General features: G+C 37.0%; 1 protein-coding gene across 1 annotated transcript in view; it reads left to right on the forward strand.

The window, feature by feature from the left end:
• LOC125270760 (potassium voltage-gated channel subfamily H member 7-like) overlaps positions 1 to 22,524 on the forward strand; it is a 122,776-nt gene that overhangs the window by 64,320 nt on the left and 35,932 nt on the right. The window contains exons 5-9 of the mRNA XM_048194680.1: positions 265 to 476; positions 9,551 to 9,976; positions 16,082 to 16,481; positions 18,419 to 18,618; positions 21,217 to 21,219. Coding sequence (XP_048050637.1) covers positions 265 to 476; positions 9,551 to 9,976; positions 16,082 to 16,481; positions 18,419 to 18,618; positions 21,217 to 21,219 — 1,241 coding nt within the window. The remainder of the gene's footprint in view (positions 1 to 264; positions 477 to 9,550; positions 9,977 to 16,081; positions 16,482 to 18,418; positions 18,619 to 21,216; positions 21,220 to 22,524) is intronic.

A 22,524-nucleotide genomic window follows, 5' to 3' on the forward strand; every position in this document is an offset into this window, starting at 1 on the left:
ATATTTAAATTGAACATTCAAATGTATTTTCTAATGTAAATGTTTCTATTAAATATTAAAATTCATTTATATATATTTAATATATCATGTCATTGTTTAAGTATCCAGTTCATACAGGTTTAAGTAAATGTGAACTTTTAAGTGAACTAAGAATTGAATGACCGATTAGAAATCAACAATATTCATATGAAAGATCATTGTGTATAACATTAGGAATATCAGATTTATCACCCAGCTCAACCTCTGTTTACTTTTTACCTTCAGGTCCGTTCAACCACCTGAAGTCCAGTCTGCTGGGATCGACCTCAGACTCGAACCTGAACAAATACAGCACCATCAACAAGATCCCGCTCATCGCACTCAACTTCTCTGAAGCCAACGATAAGAAAGCGCCTTCCCCTCCGTCCTCAGAGAAAACCATCATAGCACCAAAGGTCAAAGACAGAACACACAACGTCACTGAGAAGGTCACACAGGTAAGACTGTGAAGTTTAATCCAACTCTATTTACTTTTTTACACACGTTTCTGGTCTTATTGAGATCGATTCCTTTTGCAGTGCACATTACTTCAAAGGAAAAACTGCTCACCAAAGCTGCATTTATATGATCAAAAATACAGTAAAAACAGTAAATATTTTACAATTTAAAATAGGTGTTTCTATGTGAATATATTTTAAAAAGTCATTTATTTCTTTGATCAAAGCTGAATTTTCAGCATCATTACTCCAGTCTTCAGCGTCACATGATCCTTCAGAAATCATTCTGATATGATGATTTGCTGCTCAAGAAACATTTATGATTATTATCAGCAGTGAAAACAGTTGTGCTGCTTCATATTTTTGTGGAAATCATGATACATTTTTTCAGTATTCTTCAAAAGTTCAAAATAACAGCAATTATTTGAAATAAAAATCTTTTGTAACATTATAAATAACTTTACTGACACGTTTGAACAATGAATGTGTCCTTGCTGAATAAAAGTATTCATTTCTTTCAAAAGAAAAAAACAATACTGACCTCAAACTTTTAGTTAATAGTAGTATATAAATCAAAAATCATTCATTATAATATAATATATGTAATATATGTATTATTGCACCCAATATTGGGCTTTTAAAAGCGTGAAATGAATGTGAATGCTAACAGATAGATATAATAGACCCACTTGGTTATGAACGTTTCACATTGATATTAACAGAGTAAAATCAGTTGTTTTCCCTTCATGTTTTTCAATAAGGGCCTCAGGTGAGGATGTGCTTTTGCTGTATTTCTCCTCCATGGAGTTTGAATTAATCAATGTGTCACGAGCGTAATCTGTTTGAAATATCGTATGTGTCAAGTGCTTCATGATTCGATTAGAAATCCAATAGTCTTGTGAACAAGCAAAAACAAACGGATTCTCCTGCATAATTTCACTGCTCGGTTATGCATTAAATGATGCTAACAGACATGTGTATGCAAATAAATGCTAATGAGGATACTACATAACCTAGAGGGTATTAAGATGAGAGCCAGAATACAGGGCAACAACCAGTAATTATTCTGAGTGCATGTGTCCTTTCTTACCTCAGCCATATTTAGCATCTTTTTCTGACACCGAAATGCATCACTGAAAAGAGCATCTGAGCATGAAGATGGATTTTCTACCACCTCCGGGAAATGGATCTCCAAATATTGGCAAAACACGATTCAGTAGCGCTGTGACAGTTTCTGTGTGAGAGACTCAAGTGTAAATTGAACTTTCCCCTTTAATCCATGGAAGATAGATTTGTGTTTGCACACTGGCTCTGTTACAAAAACAGCTGAGCTGCATAGCTAGACAGCATTTACAGGGGTCATGAGCTGCATTTTTTTATTATTATTATTTTATAATGTTTCCTGAGGTGCACTTTTAATGTTAGTATGATTTTTACATCAAAAATGGTCATAATTTAGAAATAAAAGGTCACTTTCTACCCTGATTTTAGCTCTCTGATGTGAACGCTCAGTTTGAAGGGGCGTGTCTGCTGTGAGACTTCAGTGTAAACGCCCACTGCTGTGATTGGCTAACATCTTTGCATATGAAATAAGTATTACATGTGGAACTATTTAGATCTATTCTCGATGCATGAAAGGTTGCAGCATTATAGCCGATAATGTCTGTTGAGTGCATGAATGCAGTGATCTCCTCATTGCAACTCATTCTGCACAAATAACTAACATAACTAAAGGCCACAATATACTTCAAACGGAATCGAAGAACGAACTGATGTGACATCATTTCGAACAAAATCAGGCCAAAACGAAGTTCGTTTTATGTTCGTTTTGGGAGTTTGAAACGGCTTGCCAAAGCAAACTCCCAGGAAAGGTTTGCAAAACGCCTTCGTACTACCATTGGTCCGTGACGGTAACGTAATAGGAGGTGTGCGCTGAGGCTCCGCCTTCTTTCACACGGAACTCTTCTCTGACTCATTTCATCTGATCTGAACCATGAACACTGGATAGCAGCTTTAGAGTAGAAAATGAAGTTGTGCTTCTGATGAAATGAGGCACTGATACTGCTTTTCACATGTGATGCTGTAAAGATGCATGCAATCTACTGAATAAAATGACAAATATATGTGACGTGACTTTACTGGAGTGCTAATTTGCAGAGCTCGTGCTAACACACCCATGTTGTTATGATCAGATGCTTTTCTTATGCTTTCTATAAAAAGCTTGCTGTTTTCTCATTTTTGTTGTGTCTATTTTGTTACTGAGAGGAAATCGTGCAGCACATAATTGCATATTCATCTAAACGCTGCTCTCGGCAGTGTGGGCGGCGTCAGATGTTTGATAACAGTATATCGCTGCTCACGTATTTCATACTTCATTTTACTCCTAAACGAAGAACGAAAATTAACTTCGCCGTGAGTATATCGGAGCCTAAATAAATAAGAGATTCATTGAGAGATTCAGTGTAGACAGCATCATTGATTACAACGGGAGTTTTAGCGAGAGACCGCTGATAAACTCACGCTGTGTGTTTGACAGCTTCAGCGATTCTAAAGGGAGGCTTCTTTTATCGCTTTCTGTATAGACCTTTATAGACTGTCTAGACTGTCTTTTAAAGGGATAGTTCACCCAAAAATGAAAATGTGATGTTTATCTGCTTACCCCCAGGGCATCCAAGATGTAGGTGACTTTGTTTCTTCAGTAGAAGACAAATGATGATTTTTAACTCCAACCGTTGCCGTCTGTCAGCCGTATAATGCGAGTCAATGGTCACACAATTTATAAGAGTCAGTAAACACGCACAGACAAATCCAAATTAAACCCTGCGGCTCGTGACGGCACATTAATGTCCTAAGACATGAAACGATCGGTTTGTGTGAGAAACCAAACAGTATTTATATCATTTTTTACCTCTAAAACACCACTATGTCCAGCTGCGTTCAGCACTCGCTTGGTGAGGTCTGATCACGCTCTGACAACGGCAGTGATGTCTAGCGCATAGACTTCAGTGAGTGCTAGACATCACTGCCGCTGTCAGAGCGCGATCAGACCTCACTAACCGAATGCTGAACGCAGTTGGACATAGTGGTGTATTAGAGGTAAAAACTTATATAAATACTGTTCGGTTTCTCACACAAACCGATCGTTTCGTGTCTTAGGACATCAATGTGTCGTCACGAGCCGCAGGGTTTAATTTGGATTTGTCTGTGCATGTTTATTGACTCTTATAAATTGTGTGACCATTGACTCGCATTATTTGACTGACAGACGGCAACGGTTGGAGTTAAAAATCATCATTTGTGTTCTACTGAAGAAACAAAGTCACCTACATCTTGGATGCCCTGGGGGTAAGCAGATAAACATCAAATTTTCATTTTTGGATGAACTATCACTTTAACTTCTGTTTTTGCGGTAGCTCTGTATGTTTCTATGGCATCGCTGTTGAAGAGTAATTAGATGGTGAAGTGGATTTACTTATTGTAGAGTTAAAGAAAGTTACCACGAGTATTGTAATGTTTGAAGCGGAAGTCGTAACAAATGTCTTTAGACTGGGAAGATTTTAAAAACCACCGGTTCAATCATAAAGGGGAGTAAAATTTTCAGTAAATTTCCAGAATTTCTGGATACTTTCAGGAATTTTTGGAAACTTTCGGGAAATTTACTGGAAAATGTCCACCCCTTTGCATCCCTAGTAAGATCTTAACTTCATGTGGTGGAAATACAAACCGGAAGACAGAAAAGGGGTGGGGCTACATAAGGTCTATATAATTTAATCACAATTTAAATAAGAGATTATTTTCCTGCTACTAAGAGAAGCAATATGAAGTTGACCGTTTAGTTACTGGTTTGATTTACTGATGCATAAACAGCAATAAGCGATTTTGAGACAAAGAACGTCTGACTGTACATCTGATCACAGATCAGGCATTAGAATTAACGTGGTGTCATGATCACCAGTTGGAGTGCCCTATTTAGCCACCAGAGGCACTCCAACATGGACTATTGTTCACCTCACTTGGACTTCAATTCCCATAACCCACTTCTCGGACTCATTATCCCGTTCATTGCACCCAGCTGTTTTGTGTTTCATCATTAGTGTCTGTCTATTTATTCCTGGTTTGTTTCTGCTTTTGTTATTGTGGTTTCATTTACGGTCACCGGCTTCTGTTGTTGTTTTCTTTGTTTTTGTATGGACTGTCCTATGGAGTTTGACCCTTGCCTGTCTTTGGATTTACGTTTTGGATTACCCCATTAAAGCTGCATATGGATCTTACCTTCTTGTCTCTGTGCCTAACATGACACATGGTTACTTACATGTTGCGGCATTACTGTCGGGTCCATATATTACAGTAAAAGTCTGTTTGCAAAGCCTGCGGCGAAATTGCGACTGATTTACCAAAGAATCCACAGTGAAATGTACCGAACTAACAAAAAGTGCTCTACTGAGACATTCACATAATTGAAAATAAATAACATTACCTTCCAGATCCTAATGCTGGGAAAGTGCTTATTTTTAGTCCAGTGATCCTGTATCTCTCTTCTCATCTCACTAATGCACCAGTGGGTGGGGCCAAAGACGTGATGATGTAGAGTAGGCGTCGATCTGATTCTGCAGAGGCGGTCTTATTATCCTATTATGTCATAACGTGACAAAATCCAAAACTAGATGCAATTTTTGCAGTTTTTGGACTAACAAGGAAGTTTTGAGTTCTGAAACTTACAGGACGTTTTTATAGTACAATGACCTCTTACATGTCAAAAGATCAAGGAAAATTTGATTTCTCAATTCATGACCCCTTTAAGGCATCATATAGGCACGCTTCCGGCGCAGATGATGTTTTAAACAGTATGATAATAATTCTACTTTCTGGCATTGTATGAGTTTTTCACTGATAAATCCCAAAAATTTATTGCATGTGGAGGACAAAGCAATAGAAATGTTAATTATAGGTATTCTACCATTCTTCTGGATATATCAAGGTTAGCGACTGGAAACATCCTTCAATGAAAGTCAAAGGCATGGCGCTGTAAGGCTGTAACATACAGTACTGGGTCAAACCTTGCTGTAAATGTGTCCGCGTCTTGGCCAGCCGTGAAGGAAGTCGATGACAGCCCATCCAAAGGACATAAGTCCTCACTTCAGAAGCTGACTCGTTCACTGCGGTCATTTGGCTTGTCACGTCTGAGTGATTCGCACATTGCCTTCTCTGACCTGCCTGGACACGTGAGAGCCCGCAAGAGAAAAAGATACATAATTCAGCACTTGAATTATGAGGGAAAAAAATCGACTATGGCAACTGATCACCGTTGCTGTCGTCATAATTTCTAATAAAGTATTTATCAGGAAAAGACACCTCATTTGCTGAATGTCAAAGTTGGTTAAATCCTGCAGTAAGGTGTGCGTGTGTTCATTTAAAGCTCAATTACAGACACGCACTGCTGGATTACAGGCTATTATCATCCTAATGCTTTTACCAGGGGACTTCTGCTGTTCAATGGCTTTGCAAAATAGTGAAATGAAACCCCGGTAGTGTCTTTTATAGTGCAAAGGAAAGCAATGTGTTGATGCTTATCTTGAAGATCTTTCTATTCAAGCTTCAACAAAACACATACATCACTGATCACGAGTCTGTTCTGAGGGCACAGATAGCAGAGAAAAACAATGCTAAATGCTTATAATGCTTATAATAATTGCTACTAATCAGTGTTATTTTTATTAATACTTTGAATTAGTTCATTTTATTTTAAGTTACAACAATTATGTATTTTTTAAGGTTTTAGTTAACTATAATAACCCTGCAACTAACAATATGCATATTTATGATATAAAGATAAATATGTAAAGATACAGATTTACTTGTTTTTATAAAAGAGAGGAGAAAATGCTTACCTTGTGTTACTGATGTCAAAGGTCACATGTCCAATCAAACTGTATTTGACAGATGTCAGTATGGACAGATAGTGTGCTATGTCTTCAAAAACTGAACAAAACTACACAAGATAAAAGAAAATATGACCCAGACTGCATTACAAATGGGTTTGAAGAGGATAAATATGTTTGTGTCGCCACATTTGTGTGATATTATTATTGGCTGCTAAGAGCATGACACCTTCAAAATTCAAGAGACATTCAGAAATCAAATAATATATTATTTTACGATACACAGTTTTGTTAGTGTGTTGGGTTGCCACTTGATGTCCAATGTAAAAATTCTGTATAGTTCATGAAGCAAAAGAATATATAAATAAATAAAGTAATTTAGAGCCCCTGGCCTGTATAAAAAAAAAAAAAAATCATGCAAAATTATACTTTGTTGTCCCAGAATCAGATTTTAAATTCATTTAACACATACTTTCATCCAAGAAATGCTACACCAAAAGCAATTTATTCTAGGCAGACAATAACATGACAAGTGCCAAAATACAAAGTTCCAGAATTGCTTTGAAAATGCAAAACAGCTACACAGAGATGTAGACGACATACTATAAAGTAACAGAAGGAATGGTAGAGCTTTTGTTTTAATTTGATAATTAGTGTCTATTTATTATGCAGGTGTTTTTAATTATTATTTTAGCTTTTATTGTTGTTGAAATAGTAATAAAAGTAAATTCCACTGCCTTGAGAATGAGAATTTAGATTCTGAACTATCCGTTTCATGAATCACATTAAAGAAAAGGGAAAGGACATCTGATTGCCTGAATAGCATTCTTCATATTTCAGTATGTGAAAAACAAGATTTTGTGAAGTCTTGTGCACAGTTTTGTCCTTGAGCAGAGTGCTCAGATAACTTCACAATCAACCTGAGATGCATGACAACTAGACTTCATAATCCAAAAAACTATATGTAATGTGAGCATTTCTGACAGCGGAGACGGTTGTACTGTGCAACTATAGAGAAATAAATTAATATTTATGTCATGCACTGAGGCTCCCTGACACGGTACACTTATGAAATGTGAAGGAACTCAGTTGTGCTGGCGCTTTTCATGAAATATTGCATCAGCTGGAAAGAAACACATGACAACTACGGGGAAATATATGTGAGGCGCGGTGAAACTGTCACATACTGCATTATGATGATGGACCTGTGGACATGTAACTGACAGCTGTCAAGTAATGCAATATAAACATATAGTGAGAGATTTTTGATAATTCAAAAATGTTTGGATCTGATTTTGGAAATGCACAAATCAGCAACTTGACATCAGTGTTTCAGATTTAATATCAGCATCAACAGTGCTCTGGTTACTGAAACTTAACTGAAAAATTTAAACTAAAACTGAAACGTTTACATTGAACTATACAGTATATTTAAATGGTAGTATTTAATTTTAAATGGAAAAAGTTTGAAAAATTATACATTACTCAACTTCTTGATTTGTTAAACTGTAAAAATAATAATAAAATATAGCTGCAAGCAGCAATTATCAGGGACAAACACTTCAGAAGCAGAATGAGGAGCAATAAATCAAGGTAGTGAGCATCGACTGCAAAAATGAGTAAAGACGTTTTCAATTCAATTTAATTCACATTTATTTGTATAGCGCTTTTCACGATACATATCGTTTCAAAGCAGCTTTACTGAGAATGCATGTCAACATTACAATTTAGAGAATCTGGTATCAGAGGTGACTGTCCAATATATGTGGTTTCAGAAATGTACATGTAATCATGCAGTTAGCTAACAATGTAATAATTTAGGCAATTGAATTTACAATCACTGTTAGCAGTTTAATTGAAGGTAGAAGCAATGAGCTCCTGGAAATAATGGGAAATTTGGAGAGGGTTTTAAGCAAAATGGTAATACAATTACTTGTAATGTGACATAATTGCTTATATTAACCAATAGGTGGAGCTGACACCAAATTGATCTGGTGTGGTCAATGTTGAGTGACAATTAAACACATAAAGTTTGGTGTCAATATATCAATCTTTCCAGAGATAAAGCCTCAGATGAAAATTGCCATTATACCATTAAATTTGTTGATGCAGTATAACAAAACAGTTTCGTCTATCGACACGAAATCCATAACTTTTGCCGACATGGTCTGAAAGATGATAAGACTCGGATTTGGTGAAAATTGGTACAAGAAGAGTTCAAAAAGTAGGGTTTTTTTTTTTTTTAAAGAAAATCAAAATGGTGGACAGAAACTTCGGCTGACTATGGCAAAATTGATCTTGGCATGACCCAAGGAAAATATTAAGACCAGTTTCATTACAATAGGAAAAATTAATCAAAAGCTATTAGCATTTTTTGATATTTCATTATAATTTATGACCACAAGGTGGTGCTGTCTCGAAATTTTTGAGTATCTTCAGTGCATGGTGCCGATGACACATACCAAATTTCGTAATGATACACCAATGCATTCATAAAAAATATAACATTTTACGACAAAATTCTAAATGGACACTGTCCAAAATGGGAAAATCGGGTAGCGTTCTACTCGGCATGCTGCACCAAATCTAAAGTGACCTGTTTTGTGATTTTGGGTCAAACTGTTTAGAACTTATTAGCAAAAATAACCATTTTTTTAATATCTCCTGACCACTTGGTGGCACTGTGCCAAAACTGTGCAGGTACCCTCAGGTCATGGTTGTCATAAAACATACCAAATTTGGTCTGAATACACTAAAGCGTTGTGGAGATTTAGCCTCAAGTCCATTTTGGCATGCTCTTCGTAGAATCCGTTTGCGTGTTTTTTGGGAACAGAATAGGTGGAGTTGGGGAAGGTGGAGGGTTTCTGAAAGTGTGCTGCAACTCCTACAGCAAATACTGACCAAGTATTTGAAGGTTGAGCTCATTGGCTACTGATACAGCAGGAACCAATCAGCTGTGCCTTATAGAGAATAATGTGATTGCAAGCAAATTGAGTTAGGACCTATCAGCCTGTGCCATCTAGAGTTTCATGACAGAACTTTGTATTTATTATTATCATTCTAAATAAACTCCATTCCATCTGCTAACTTATTTGCACAAGTGATTCTTTAATGGTTTAGCATGTTTCTCCATCAGAACAGACTTAATTATGTACCATACAATACTCACGTTTTTGCCTGCCTCTCCTGTTCCAGGTCTTGTCTCTGGGCGCCGACGTGCTGCCAGAATACAAGCTCCAGACGCCACGCATGGATAAGTTCACCATCCTGCACTACAGCCCATTCAAAGCGATGTGGGATTGGCTCATCCTGCTGCTGGTTATTTATACAGCCATTTTAACCCCTTATTCTGCTGCCTTCCTGCTCAACGACATCGAGGAGCAAAAAAGACGGAAATGTGGCTATTCCTGCAGCCCTCTTAACATGGTGGACTTAATGGTGGACATCATGTTCATCATCGACATCCTCATAAACTTTCGCACCACGTACGTGAACTTGAACGAGGAGGTGGTGAGCCATCCGGGGAAGATCGCCATCCATTACTTCAAAGGCTGGTTCCTTATAGACATGGTGGCGGCCATTCCCTTCGACCTGCTCATATTTGGATCAGGATCAGAAGATGTAAGTGACACCAGAACTTAATCAACTTCCTTCTGCACTTGGCTGCTGGTCAAAACTAGGGATCACAAACTCAAATGACCAATTTGGCAGGTGGTGTTCTCCTTCCCATTCGCACAGTTAGACGCTTAAAGGATTAGTTCACTTCAGAATTCAAATTTCCTGATAATTTACTCACCCCCATGTCATCCAAGATGTTTTTGTCTTTCTTTCTTCAGTCGAAAAGAAATTAAGGTATTTGAGGAAAATATTCCAGGATTTTTCTCCATAACAGTGGACCTCAACAGTGTTCAACGGGTTGAAGGTCCAAATGTTAGTTTCAGTGCAGCTTCAAAGAGCTCTACATGATCCCAGACGAGGAATAAGAGTCTTATCTAGAGAAACCAGCCATTTTCAAAAACAATATAAAAATGTATACACTTTTTAACCACAAATGCTCATCTTGCACTGCTCTGTGATGCGCCACAAGTAACGTAATCACGTTGGAAAGGTCACGCGTGACTTAGGCGGAAGTACAGAGAAAGGGTTTACAAAGTGAACATTTTTATAAAAAAAGGTCAAACAATGATGTCAGACATTTCTGAAGCTGGAGAAAATGAGATTGAGTTTTTCGCCCTACCGCGGTACTTCCGCCTGCGTTACCTTTCCAACATGATTACGTAATGCGTGACGTATCGCAGAGCAGTGCAAGATGAGCATTTGTGGTTAATTTAGAAAATGACAGATGGTTTCTCTAGATAAGACCCTTATTCCTCGTCTGGGATCATGTAGAGCTCTTTGAAGCTGCACTGAAACTGACATTTGGACCTTTGAAGTGAAGTCCACTAAAAAATCCCGCAATGTTTTCCTCAAAAACCTTCATTTCTTTTTGACTGAAGAAAGAAAGACATGAACATCTTGGATGACATGGGGGTGAGTAAATTATCAGGAAATTTTAATTCCTTTAATATATCTGGAATTTTATCATATCATGCATGTACACTATAAATCAAACCCATGATCTTGGCATTGGAATCACGGAAACATTTGGAACTAAAGTAACTATAATTTAGGCTATCTGCATTAAGAAAACAACAAAATCTTTTAGGGATAAACAGGTCTCATGGGCAGATAGCCTGAGACCTAAGCTATTTGTTTACTCATTTATTTATTTATTTGTTTGTTTGCACTGTGTCCATTATGTAGATCCGATCAGAGCATTTTGCAGAGGTCAGAGAGCTTTTAGCGCTGGTGGGCTGCTGATTCTTACGGCCACAGCACAACTATTTCAGTGAATCAGGGATTACAGTATCAGAATATACTGTATGTTGTTTTCTCCCCCTTTTTTTTTGAATGGCCCTCATTTTTGAATCCATTTATTTGGATTAGTGGCTTACCAAATGGGAGTCAATGATTATGATGAGAGAAAGAGAGGAAAGAGAAAACTGATGTTTGAACAGCTTACAGGCTGAATCATTGGCACGCCGGTTGGCTCGTTTCCTTGCTTGTTTATGTAGGCACATCCGTCAATGGCCTATCATGAGCTCTTGGCACATCCTGGCATATGGTTTTTCTGCTTTGTGGTCTGTTCCAGTGACAGCAACTCTGTCAGAGCCATATACTCTGCCTAAGGACACCAGAAACAAACACAGTGGCTTTTAAAATATTAAAGAATGGAATTATAGATTAAGACCTACTGGAAATGTCATTATTTGATGGCATGCAGTATATTTTTAGACTATGGATGAGTTTTGATGCTTGGTCTTGCTAAGTATATTGCTTTCGTCTAGATAATATTTTCCCCAGAGGTCTCATATTTGCACAGTTTTTCTGAAAAGGGCCGTCGAGCTCCAGCCTTCCAACAGCCATGAAGATCACCCAATTAACAAAGCTCACGCTCTCAGCATCTGCACTCGTTTTCACTGGAGGCGCTCTCACATCTGTCTCTGGTCGCAACTAGGGCTGGGTGATATAGCTAAAAAAAATCTTCATATTTATACATCTGTGCTCTGAAATATCTGAAAAGTGTGATTTTTTTTTTTTTTTTTTTTTTGCAATCACAGGAATCCAAATGTCTAATTTTTTCAAAACCAACAGTCAGTAGATTCAAAATGTTTGGTGAAAAATATGATTAAAGGCATGGTTTCCACACTATATTTCACACAGCCAAGATGCTTAAACATGTTAGCAATATTTCATTGACTTTCTCTGATTATTAAAACCTTGAGTATAAGGTTTCACTCAGTTGATTTAAACTTTCAGACAAGGCTTTGTTCAAAGTCTTCAAACTTTAATTGTCTAGTTAAACAGTGGAATTGAAAATATAGGCCAATCATATGAGGTCAAACTTGATGAACAATCAGTATAATTGAGCGTCCATCTTATCAGCATGTCCAGCTATAACTCAAAAACGTGATTTGCTGTGAACAGGATCTACTAATGAGTTTTTAATGGGCCGCTCATGACGGATGCAGCACTTCTCAACGTGAGAGTACAAAAAACCCACGTGCTTCGCTCCACAAGCTTGCTAACACACTGTCAGCGCTCGTATGCATGCTAAGCAGTGCTGTCAGACGCATCCGTTAAGACATATTCTAAAAATACCCGGTGCGGGTCCTAACCTCGCTTTGTGAGGCCACCGTATAATTGCCAGCTAAACAAATGATCTCCCACCGGGGGACGAGTGATGTTGCTGAAGGAGTCGTTTCGGATGAGACAGTGCCCGCTGTCAGCTCCCAGGGACCTTTCTCCCGTGTCTCTATCTATTGAACAGATTTCACCTGCAAATGAGGATTTATCTCTTTTCTGCTCAGTTTGGTTATGCACCGTTTACCGAGAGCTGGATGAGAAGTGTCGATGCTGAAATTCATTACCCAGGTCTCTCGTGTCGGGTGTTTATTTTATCCTTGTGGTGCAAAATTTTGATGAGATGGATCTCTGGTGTTGGCGCAGCAGTGTGTAATGGACTAAAATTAAACAGGATTATCAAAATATTAATTAGTGTGTGCAGACATTACAGTAGCACCCTGTTATGAGCTTTGGGTGTATTAGACCACAGTGTGTTCCGGCTCTTTTAATACAGTTAACTGTGGATAATTAAAGCTAGAAAAGCTTACGGCTCTGTTCCAAAACCTTGTGAGCTGACTACAGTAATTCCAAGTGTTATTTGAATTACTCAAAGTGCATGGGATACTAAAATCACAACTGATTTCAGTATGGTTTGAAGTTTAAGTTAAGCATGTTGCCCAATACCAGTGTTTCCCATTGATTAATCTAGACTGTGGTGGCCCGCAATAGTCTAATCTGTCCCGCCACAGTTTTATAATGAATTGAAAATATATTTAAACTTCTCATATAAAGGCCTGGTTTCACTGACAGGGCTTAGCCTAAGCCAGGATTAGGCCTTAGTTCAATTAGGGCATTTAAGTAGCTTTCATAAACGTTCACTAGAAAAAAACATTACTGGTGTGCATCTTGAGACAAAACAATGACACTGACATATCAGTTGCTTTCAGTTAAAACAGCTCAATCATGCATTTTAGTCTAGAACTAGCTTAAGCCTTGCGCAAGGACCTTTAGCGTGCATTTGGGAATGTAGCGGGCAACAATTGTGCATTTTCACATTTGCTTAATTCCCAATATTTTTGTAGGAAGATGATCACAGCATTTCACTAGATTTGTAATTTGTAAAGCCCATTTGTCAAGTCGAGTCAAGTCATCTTCATTTATATAGCGCTTTTCACAATACATATTGCTTCACAGTGACAATAGGAAAATTATTATCGAGCTAAAGTTGGTTTTTGATTGAAGCACTTCCACTGTAAAAACTGTTAATTATTACTTTAGGGGCCGCTTAAATGACACCTTTCCTACTGAAAACTGAATACCTTGAATGCATTCTTGCCGTTCGTTTAGTCTATAGGTTTGCGTATTTGTAAACCTGTTTTCACAGAAATTGTAGTTTTCCGCCAAAATAAAGGCTCAAGGGTTTATTTTTTGCAAGTGTAGAAATTAGTATTCTACGGAAGAGGATTAGGGCCAAGCAATAATAAAAAAATAAAACCATCTCGAGATTAAAGTTGTTACATTTCGAGAAAAAACTCGTTAAATTTCGAGAAAAAAGTCGAAATAAAATGTTGAGAATAAACTCGTTAAATTATGAGAAAAAACTCGTTAAATTTAGAGAAAAAAGGTCGAGATAAAATGTTGAGAATAAACTCATTAAATTACTAGAAAAAACTCGTTAAATTTTGAGAAAAAAAGTTGAGATAAAATATTGAGAATAAAGTCATTAAATTAAGAGAAAAAAGTCGTTAAATTACGAGAACAAATTCGTTAAATTATGAGAATTTGTTAATTTAATGACTTTATTCTCAACATTTTATCTCGAATTTTTTCTCGAAATTTAACAAGTTTTTTTTCTCGTAATTTAACGAGTTTATTCTCAACATTTTATCTCGACTTTTTTCTTGAAATTTAATGAGTCTTTTCTCGTAGTTTAATGAGTTTATTCTCAACATTTTATCTCGACTTTTTTCTCGAAATTTAACAACTTTAATCTCGAGATTGTTTTATTTTTTTTATTATTGCTTGGCCCTAATCCTCTTCCATAGTATTCTAATTTCCCTACTGTAGCATAAATAATATACTTGTGAAACGTCTTTGTTTGATTTGCACACTAAACATGGTTTGGAGCTCGTAATTTTTAACTCCCAAAAGTGCACCAGATTGATAAATTTAACTTTAAATTGTAAAATTTTCTTTCGGGGGATGTGTACTACTGTATGCATTTTTATGCTTATTAGAGTATTGGGTCATTTAACAGGTCATTCCTATTCTCTTGGACATTATTTGTTTTGGGGTCATATGATGCTATTTTAAAAGTTCATTATTTTGAATATTAGGTGTAGAGTAGGTTAACATGCTTTAATGTTGAAAAAACACATTTTTCACATACTGTACATTGTAAAATACTCTGATTTCTACAAAGCCCCTCCTTGCCATAAGCTCAGAGGGCTCTGATTGGCCAGCTGACCCAGTGAATTGTGATTGGCCAAACATCTCAAGAGTGTGTCAGAAATGTAACACCCCTTACCATAATCACAAGCTTCAGCTTCAGCTTTAAGCAATTGTAATAATGTCGTCAGTTTTACCATATCAGTTTGAGCTTGAGTCGGATTCTGAAAATCAAGCCGATCGATTGGAACCAACTTTGCAAGCAAGACTTGAGCAGAATGTTTCACAGTGGTCAGTAGTTTTTGTACATAGCGTTGTACTCTCCCGGGTTCAGGAAGCTGTCCTCTGTAAAGTACACCATGCACAAGCAAACTTTTGGGTTGTACTGCTCAGGAACAGCTTTATAAATAAATCTTAACCTCTGATTCCCAATTTTAATGCGTGTTATAAAGTCAGAATTGCGTGTTATAAAGTCAGAGTTTCATGTTATAAAGTCAAAATTGTAAGTTATAAAGTCAGAATTGTGATATAAAGTCAGAATTGTAAGATATAAAGTCACAATTCTGACTTTTTTTGTCGCAATTATGAGTTTTATCATGCAATTCTGAATTTACATCTTACAATTCTGACATTTTTTTTCTCAGAATTACGAGATATAAACCCACAATTGCGAGAAAAAAAAGTCAGAATTGTGAGAGAATAAGTTGCAGTTACCTCGTATTTCATGGTGGAAACAAGCTTCCATAGTTTTCAGAAAGCCAAACAAATCGGTTTTGCTTTCACATCCGTGTCTCCGTGGCATGACTACACTACACTGAAGTCCTTCTTTCTATGCATTCTTTCTAATATTTCACATTGTGACATGGATGTTTGATTAATATCTGGACTTCAATCGAGGCATTTTAGGCAGGTCTGGATCAGTGTTCTCTGTTAGATAGAATAAATCCCTTTGCTGGAGACTATGAGTTTTGTAACTTTGCAGATCTTATAAATGCACGAACAAATACATTACACACTCAAGGAATAGGAAAACAATAAAAAAGCATCATATGACGCAGATCACTAGATTTTGAAGCCTATGAGAAAAAGAACCTGATCAGCCTGAATGAGTCAAATGAGTATTTTCCGATCTTTCTTGGTTAACTAATGAGCATCTTCTCTCTTCTTCTCAAGACAACCACTCTCATTGGCCTGTTGAAGACAGCGCGACTCCTCCGACTGGTTCGTGTTGCCAGGAAGCTGGACCGTTACTCTGAATACGGCGCAGCAGTTCTCATGCTCCTCATGTGTATATTTGCTCTGATTGCCCATTGGCTCGCCTGCATCTGGTACGCCATTGGAAATATGGAGAAACCGTATCTGGACCATAAGATCGGCTGGCTTGACAATCTCGAGGTGTCCATTGGGAAGAGAATAAACACTAGTGACCCCAGCTCTGGGCCGACCATAAAGGATAAATACGTCACTGCACTGTACTTCACATTCAGCTCGCTGACCAGCGTGGGCTTTGGAAACGTGTCCCCGAACACCAACTCGGAGAAGATCTTCTCCATCTGTGTCATGCTCATTGGATGTAAGTCTGAAAAACATGCATGTATGCAAATAGCTTAAAGGGATTGGTCGTTACAAAACTGAAAATTCTGTCATCATTTACTCATCCTCATGACGTCCCAAACCCGGATGTTGATATCTTCCTGAGAAACATGAAGGGAGAAAGTTTCCATGGAAGAAATAAAACAATTATGGTGACTAAATAATGACACAAGTTTAATGTTTTGGTGAAATATTCATTTAAATAGTGAAAGCAATATGTACACAACCACTGAAATGTATGTATAGGTAATGTATAGGTAAAGGTATAAGGGGGAAAAAAAAAATATATTTTTCAGTGTTCAATTGAAGTGCATGTCCTGAGATGGCTGTAAACTATTCATACTGAAATATTTAATCTCCGTTTCAATCTAGCAGATGAATTCTTATACTTGGAAACAATGCTGCCTTTTTCAAATCAATATGTTTTATTGTCTTTTCATGACCCCATGACATCATCTCTAATCCATGTCTGTTAGTCTTTAGCCCAGCTAGTATACTGATAAATGTTGACAAAAATATATTTTAGCATACACATTTACAGTAAAACTGCACTCAGGAACAGACAGTGGTGTAAAATATTTTGAGCAAATTAGTAGTTACTGTAATTAAAGGGATAGTTCACTCAAAAAAAATAAATAAAATAATAATAATAAACATTCTGTCATCATTTACTCAGCCTCAAGTTGTTACATACCTGTATGAGTTTCTTTCTTCTGCTGAAAACAAAAGAAGATATTTTGAAGAATGTCGGTAACCAAAGATTTTTATTTTCAAGAACACACAACTTGGGGGTGAGTAAACGATGACAGAATTTTCATTTTTGGGTGAACTATCCCTTTAAGTATCATTTTGGCTACTTTGTACTTTGAGTATCAAGGGTATTAGCAACTTTTACTCTCTACTTGACTAAGTTTTTGAATAAGTATGTATCTTTACTCCAATAGAGGGTACGCATCGACGTCACTTTACCGCCAGAACACGCTCCCTCAGCTGGACTGAGTGGCAAAAGAACCTGCTGCATGACTGGATTTAATAGGGGAAACTGCGAAAAATCGAGTAAAACAAACGATTACAATAAAGGTTGGACTCGAAAGTGTTCCTTACAACTTTTCAAATAAACCTAATCTATGGATATTGACATGCAACCAGGAGTCGTGTTTCCTGACATTTATATGTGCCTGATTTCGACGCCGGGGAAATACATAAAGCAAATCTTCCTGTGAATATTTTATATAACTACAATATAGGTAGGTTTAAATCTGAGTAATTACTTGTAATCAATGTTATATATATCGTCCAGCCCTAAAACTTGTATAGTTTTTGTCAGTGTTTATTTAAAAACACCCAATAATGCAGAATATAAGATGGTAAACATTTAATTGATGAGTTGTCAACACAATATATAATAATACAATATATACGGTATGATTTTACCTCAAAATCCAACAATTTGACAAAATAATAACTGCAAATCCATGTTTCACTGCCTGGAGTCCAGCTGTTTCTGTGAATTGCAGTGATCCATTTGCTTCTTTTTTTATCTGTAGCTTTCGGCAGTCTTTAAATATATACCTCAGGTTTTGTGTCAAAGCTGTTTGTACAGTCAATCGCAAAGTTCTTTCCCGTTTTGGAAGTGTTTTGTTTGTTTTTTGCTGCTGCCGCTCAGTCTTTGTGCCACTCAGTGGGCGTGACCGCAGTCGTAATGGTCGACGGTGACGTCACATGCATAACCTCTATACATTTACTCATTACATTTTGCATAGCACCTAACTTTTTCTGCAGCAGTTTATTTCTGCTACAAAAGAAGTAATATCACCATCTACAGGGCTTTGAAGGCACTATATATTTGGCCTCCACAGACAAAATGTACCTTGCATTTGCAATCTCACCTGTGTGACCTTGTCCTGTCTTCTCCAGCTTTGATGTATGCCAGCATTTTTGGGAACGTTTCTGCCATCATCCAGCGGCTGTATTCCGGAACGGCTCGCTACCACATGCAGATGCTCCGTGTGAAAGAGTTCATCCGTTTCCACCAGATCCCGAACCCACTCAGGCAGAGACTGGAAGAGTACTTCCAACATTCGTGGACCTACACCAACGGCATCGACTTGAACATGGTGTGTTTGATGCATCCAGGTCTAATTATTCAACCATTTTAGCCATGATATTTTCATTGAATGTGTGTTTTCAAATCTTTATTAAATTTAAATTGACGCTTCATTAAGATAGGCTCGTCAGCATTTAGTTGATCCTGTTAAGTCACAGTCACAGCTGTAAACACGACTGGGATTCTTCTTCCATGAGGGGGTTTGGCTTCACGACGGCTTTGTTTCCAGTCAGACCGTTATAGAACGCGACACACACATCTTCTGAATGTATTGTATGCAGAAACTTTTACATACAATAACAGTTCATCGTGACCACATCTGTCAAGATCTAAAACAGACGAAAAAGCAACTTAAGAGAATAATAAAAGTAGTTCATACAGTGCAACTCATGCACTGTTTTTCTTCAGGAAAAGACCAAAATTAAAGTTATTCACTGAAAATGTATGGAAGCTTGTTTCTGCCACTTATTTTTTTTTAAAGAGGTAATTGTGACTTTTTGTCTAACATTTCTGACTTTTTTCTCAGAACTGTGAGTACAAACACAATTCCGAGTTATAAAGTCAGTATTGCATGATATAAACTCACAATTGGGTCTTATAAAGTAAACTCGCAATTCTGAGAAGAAACGTCAAAATTTCAAGAAAAAAGTCAGAATTGCGTATTATAATGTCCATTAGTGGGGGGGATTGACTTTTTTTCTCGCAATTGTGAGTTTATATCACACAATTCTGACTTTATAACTCGCAATTCTGACTTTATATCTCGCAATTCTGACTTTATATCTCACAATTCTGACTTTATATCTCACAATTCTGACTTTATATCACACAATTCTGATTTTATATCTCGCAATTCTGACTTTATATCTCGCAATTCTGATTTTATATCTCACAATTCTGACTTTATAACTCACAATTCTGACTTTATATCTCACAATTCTGACTTTATAACTCACAATTCTGACTTTATATCTCACAATTCTGACTTTATATCTCACAATTCTGACTTTATATCACGCAATTCTGATTTTATATCTCACAATTCTGAATTTATATCTCACAATTCTGACTTTATATCACACAATTCTGATTTTATATCTCGCAATTCTGACTTTATATCTCGCAATTCTGACTTTATATCTCGCAATTCTGACTTTATATCTCACAATTCTGACTTTATATCTCACAATTCTGATTTTATATCTCGCAATTCTGACTTTATATCTCACAATTCTGACTTTATATCAAGTCAAGTCAAGTCAAGTCAAATTTATTTATATAGCGCTTTTTACAATTTGTAATTGTTTCAAAGCAGCTTTACATATTAGGAGCACAGAAAAAAGAGAAATAGTTAAAAATAAGCTGTACAAGCAAGCGTGGTAATATGTAACATATACAAGATGGTGCTACATTAAGCCAATGTCGGCTGACTCCCAGGGGTGGAAAAAACCCCCTAGGAGAAAAACCCAGCGTGCTAGCACTGGGAAAAAAGTCCTAGGAGGGAAAAAACCCCTTGGAAGATATATATAACATATGTAAATGGATATGGAGATCAAAATCTGAATTATACATTTTTATTATAGAGATTAAAAATAGATTATATATAAATATATGTAAGCGGATACAGAGATTTAAAAATCTGAATTATAGATGCAGCCAGAACTGGATCTGTAGGCCCATTGTCTCCTGGGCTACGTTGTAGTCAGGTCCAGACACAGGTTCTCCATCTGATCTGGATACGGCCTGGATCCAGCACCCGGCAAACCTCAGGATAAGCAGAGAGACTGATATTAGCATAGATGCCATTCTTATTCTGATGTACAGGTATATCTAGTGTTATAGGAAATGTTCTCGGTTCCGGCCGACCTAATTATTGCAGCGTAACAATCCTTTAACGGATTTGAAAAATGTTAATGTATTGATAATGTGTTATGTGTATGCAAGAGCAAAGAGATGTGTTTTTAGTCTAGATTTAAACTGACAGAGTGTGTCTGCTTCCCGAACAATGCTAGGAAGATTGTTCCAGAGTTTAGGTGCTAAATAGGAAAAGGATCTGCCGCCTTCAGTTGATTTTGATATTCTGGGTATTATCAACTGGCCTGAATTCTGAGATCGCAATAGACGTGAAGGACTATAATGCACCAAGAGCTCGCTTAGATATTGGGGAACTAAACCATTTAGAGCTTTATAAGTAAGTAGCAAGATTTTAAAGTCTATACGATGTTTAATAGGGAGCCAATGTAATGTTGACAGAACTGGGCTAATATGGTCATACTTTCTGGTTCTAGTAAGAACTCTAGCTGCCGCATTTTGGACCAACTGTAGTCTGTTTAAAAGCCGAGCAGAACAACCACCCAGTAGAGCGTTACAGTAATCTAGTCTTGAGGTCATGAATGCATGAACCAACTGTTCCGCATTTGTCATTGAGAGCATATGTCGTAATTTAGATATATTTTTTAGATGGAAGAAGGCGGTTTTACAGATACTAGAAACATGACTTTCAAATGAAAGATTGGTATCAAAGAGCACACCCAGGTTCCTAACTGAGGACGAAGATTTAATGGAGCACCCGTCAAGTGTTAGAGAGTATTCAAGGTTTTTTCGTGAGGAAGTTTTTGGTCCAAAGATTAGGATATCAGTTTTTTCTGAATTTAATAATAAGAAATTTCTTGTCATCCAGTTTTTAATGTCAGCTATGCATTCTGTTAGTTTTGTGAATTTGTAGGTTTCGCCAGGGCGCGAGGAAATATAGAGCTGAGTATCGTCAGCGTAGCAGTGAAAACTAACACCATGATTCCTAATTATCTCTCCTAAGGGCAGCATGTACAGAGTGAAAAGCAACGGTCCTAGTACTGAGCCTTGTGGTACTCCATATTGAACTTGTGATCGATACGACATCTCTTCATTAACTACTACAGACTGATAACGGTCAGATAAGTAAGATTTGAACCATGCCAAAGCAATTCCACTAATGCCAATATAGTTTTCAAGTCTTTTTAAAAGAACGTTGTGATCGATAGTGTCAAAAGCAGCACTGAGATCTAATAACACTAATAGAGAAATACAGCCACGATCGGATGATAAGAGTAGATCGTTTGTAACTCTAACGAGAGCAGTCTCAGTACTATGGTATGGTCTAAATCCTGACTGGAAATCCTCACAGATTCCATTTCTTTCTAAAAAGGAGCACAGTTGTGTTGAAACTGCCTTTTCTAGTATCTTTGACAGAAAAGGTAGATTCGAGATTGGCCTGTAATTTACTAAATCTCTCGGATCTAGTTGAGGTTTTTTAATAAGAGGTTTAATAATAGCCTGCTTAAAAGTTTTTGGCACGTATCCTAGTGTTAACGATGAATTAATTATATCAAGAAGTGGACCTACGACCTCTGGAAGCATTTCTTTCAGTAGTTTAGTCGGCATTGGGTCTAACATACATGTTGTTGATTTTGATGATTTGATAAGTTTAGATAATTCTTCCTCTCCTATAGCGGCGAATGATTCTAGTTTTACCTCAGGGACACTACAGTGCACTGTCTGAAGCGAAACTGTAGACGGTTGCATGTTTATAATTTTCTCTCTAATATTGTCAATCTTGCAAGTAAAGAAGTTCATAAAGTCATTACTGCTGTGCTCTTTGGAAACGTCAGCAGTTGAATCTCTGTTTCTAGTTAATTTAGCCACTGTGTCAAATAAGTACCTAGGATTATGTTTGTTTTCTATTAAGAGATTTGAAAAATAAGTAGATCTAGCATTTCTTATAGCCGTTCTGTACTCAATCATTTTTTCTTTCCACGAAAGGCGAAAAACTTCTAGTTTTGTTTTCTTCCAACTACGTTCAGCTTTTCTCACAGCTCGTTTTAGAGCCCGAGTGTGCTCATCATACCACGGCGTTGGATTAGTTTCCTTAATCTTCTTT

Source organism: Megalobrama amblycephala, linkage group LG6 (genome assembly GCF_018812025.1).
Source record: "Megalobrama amblycephala isolate DHTTF-2021 linkage group LG6, ASM1881202v1, whole genome shotgun sequence".
NCBI lineage: Eukaryota > Metazoa > Chordata > Actinopteri > Cypriniformes > Xenocyprididae > Megalobrama > Megalobrama amblycephala.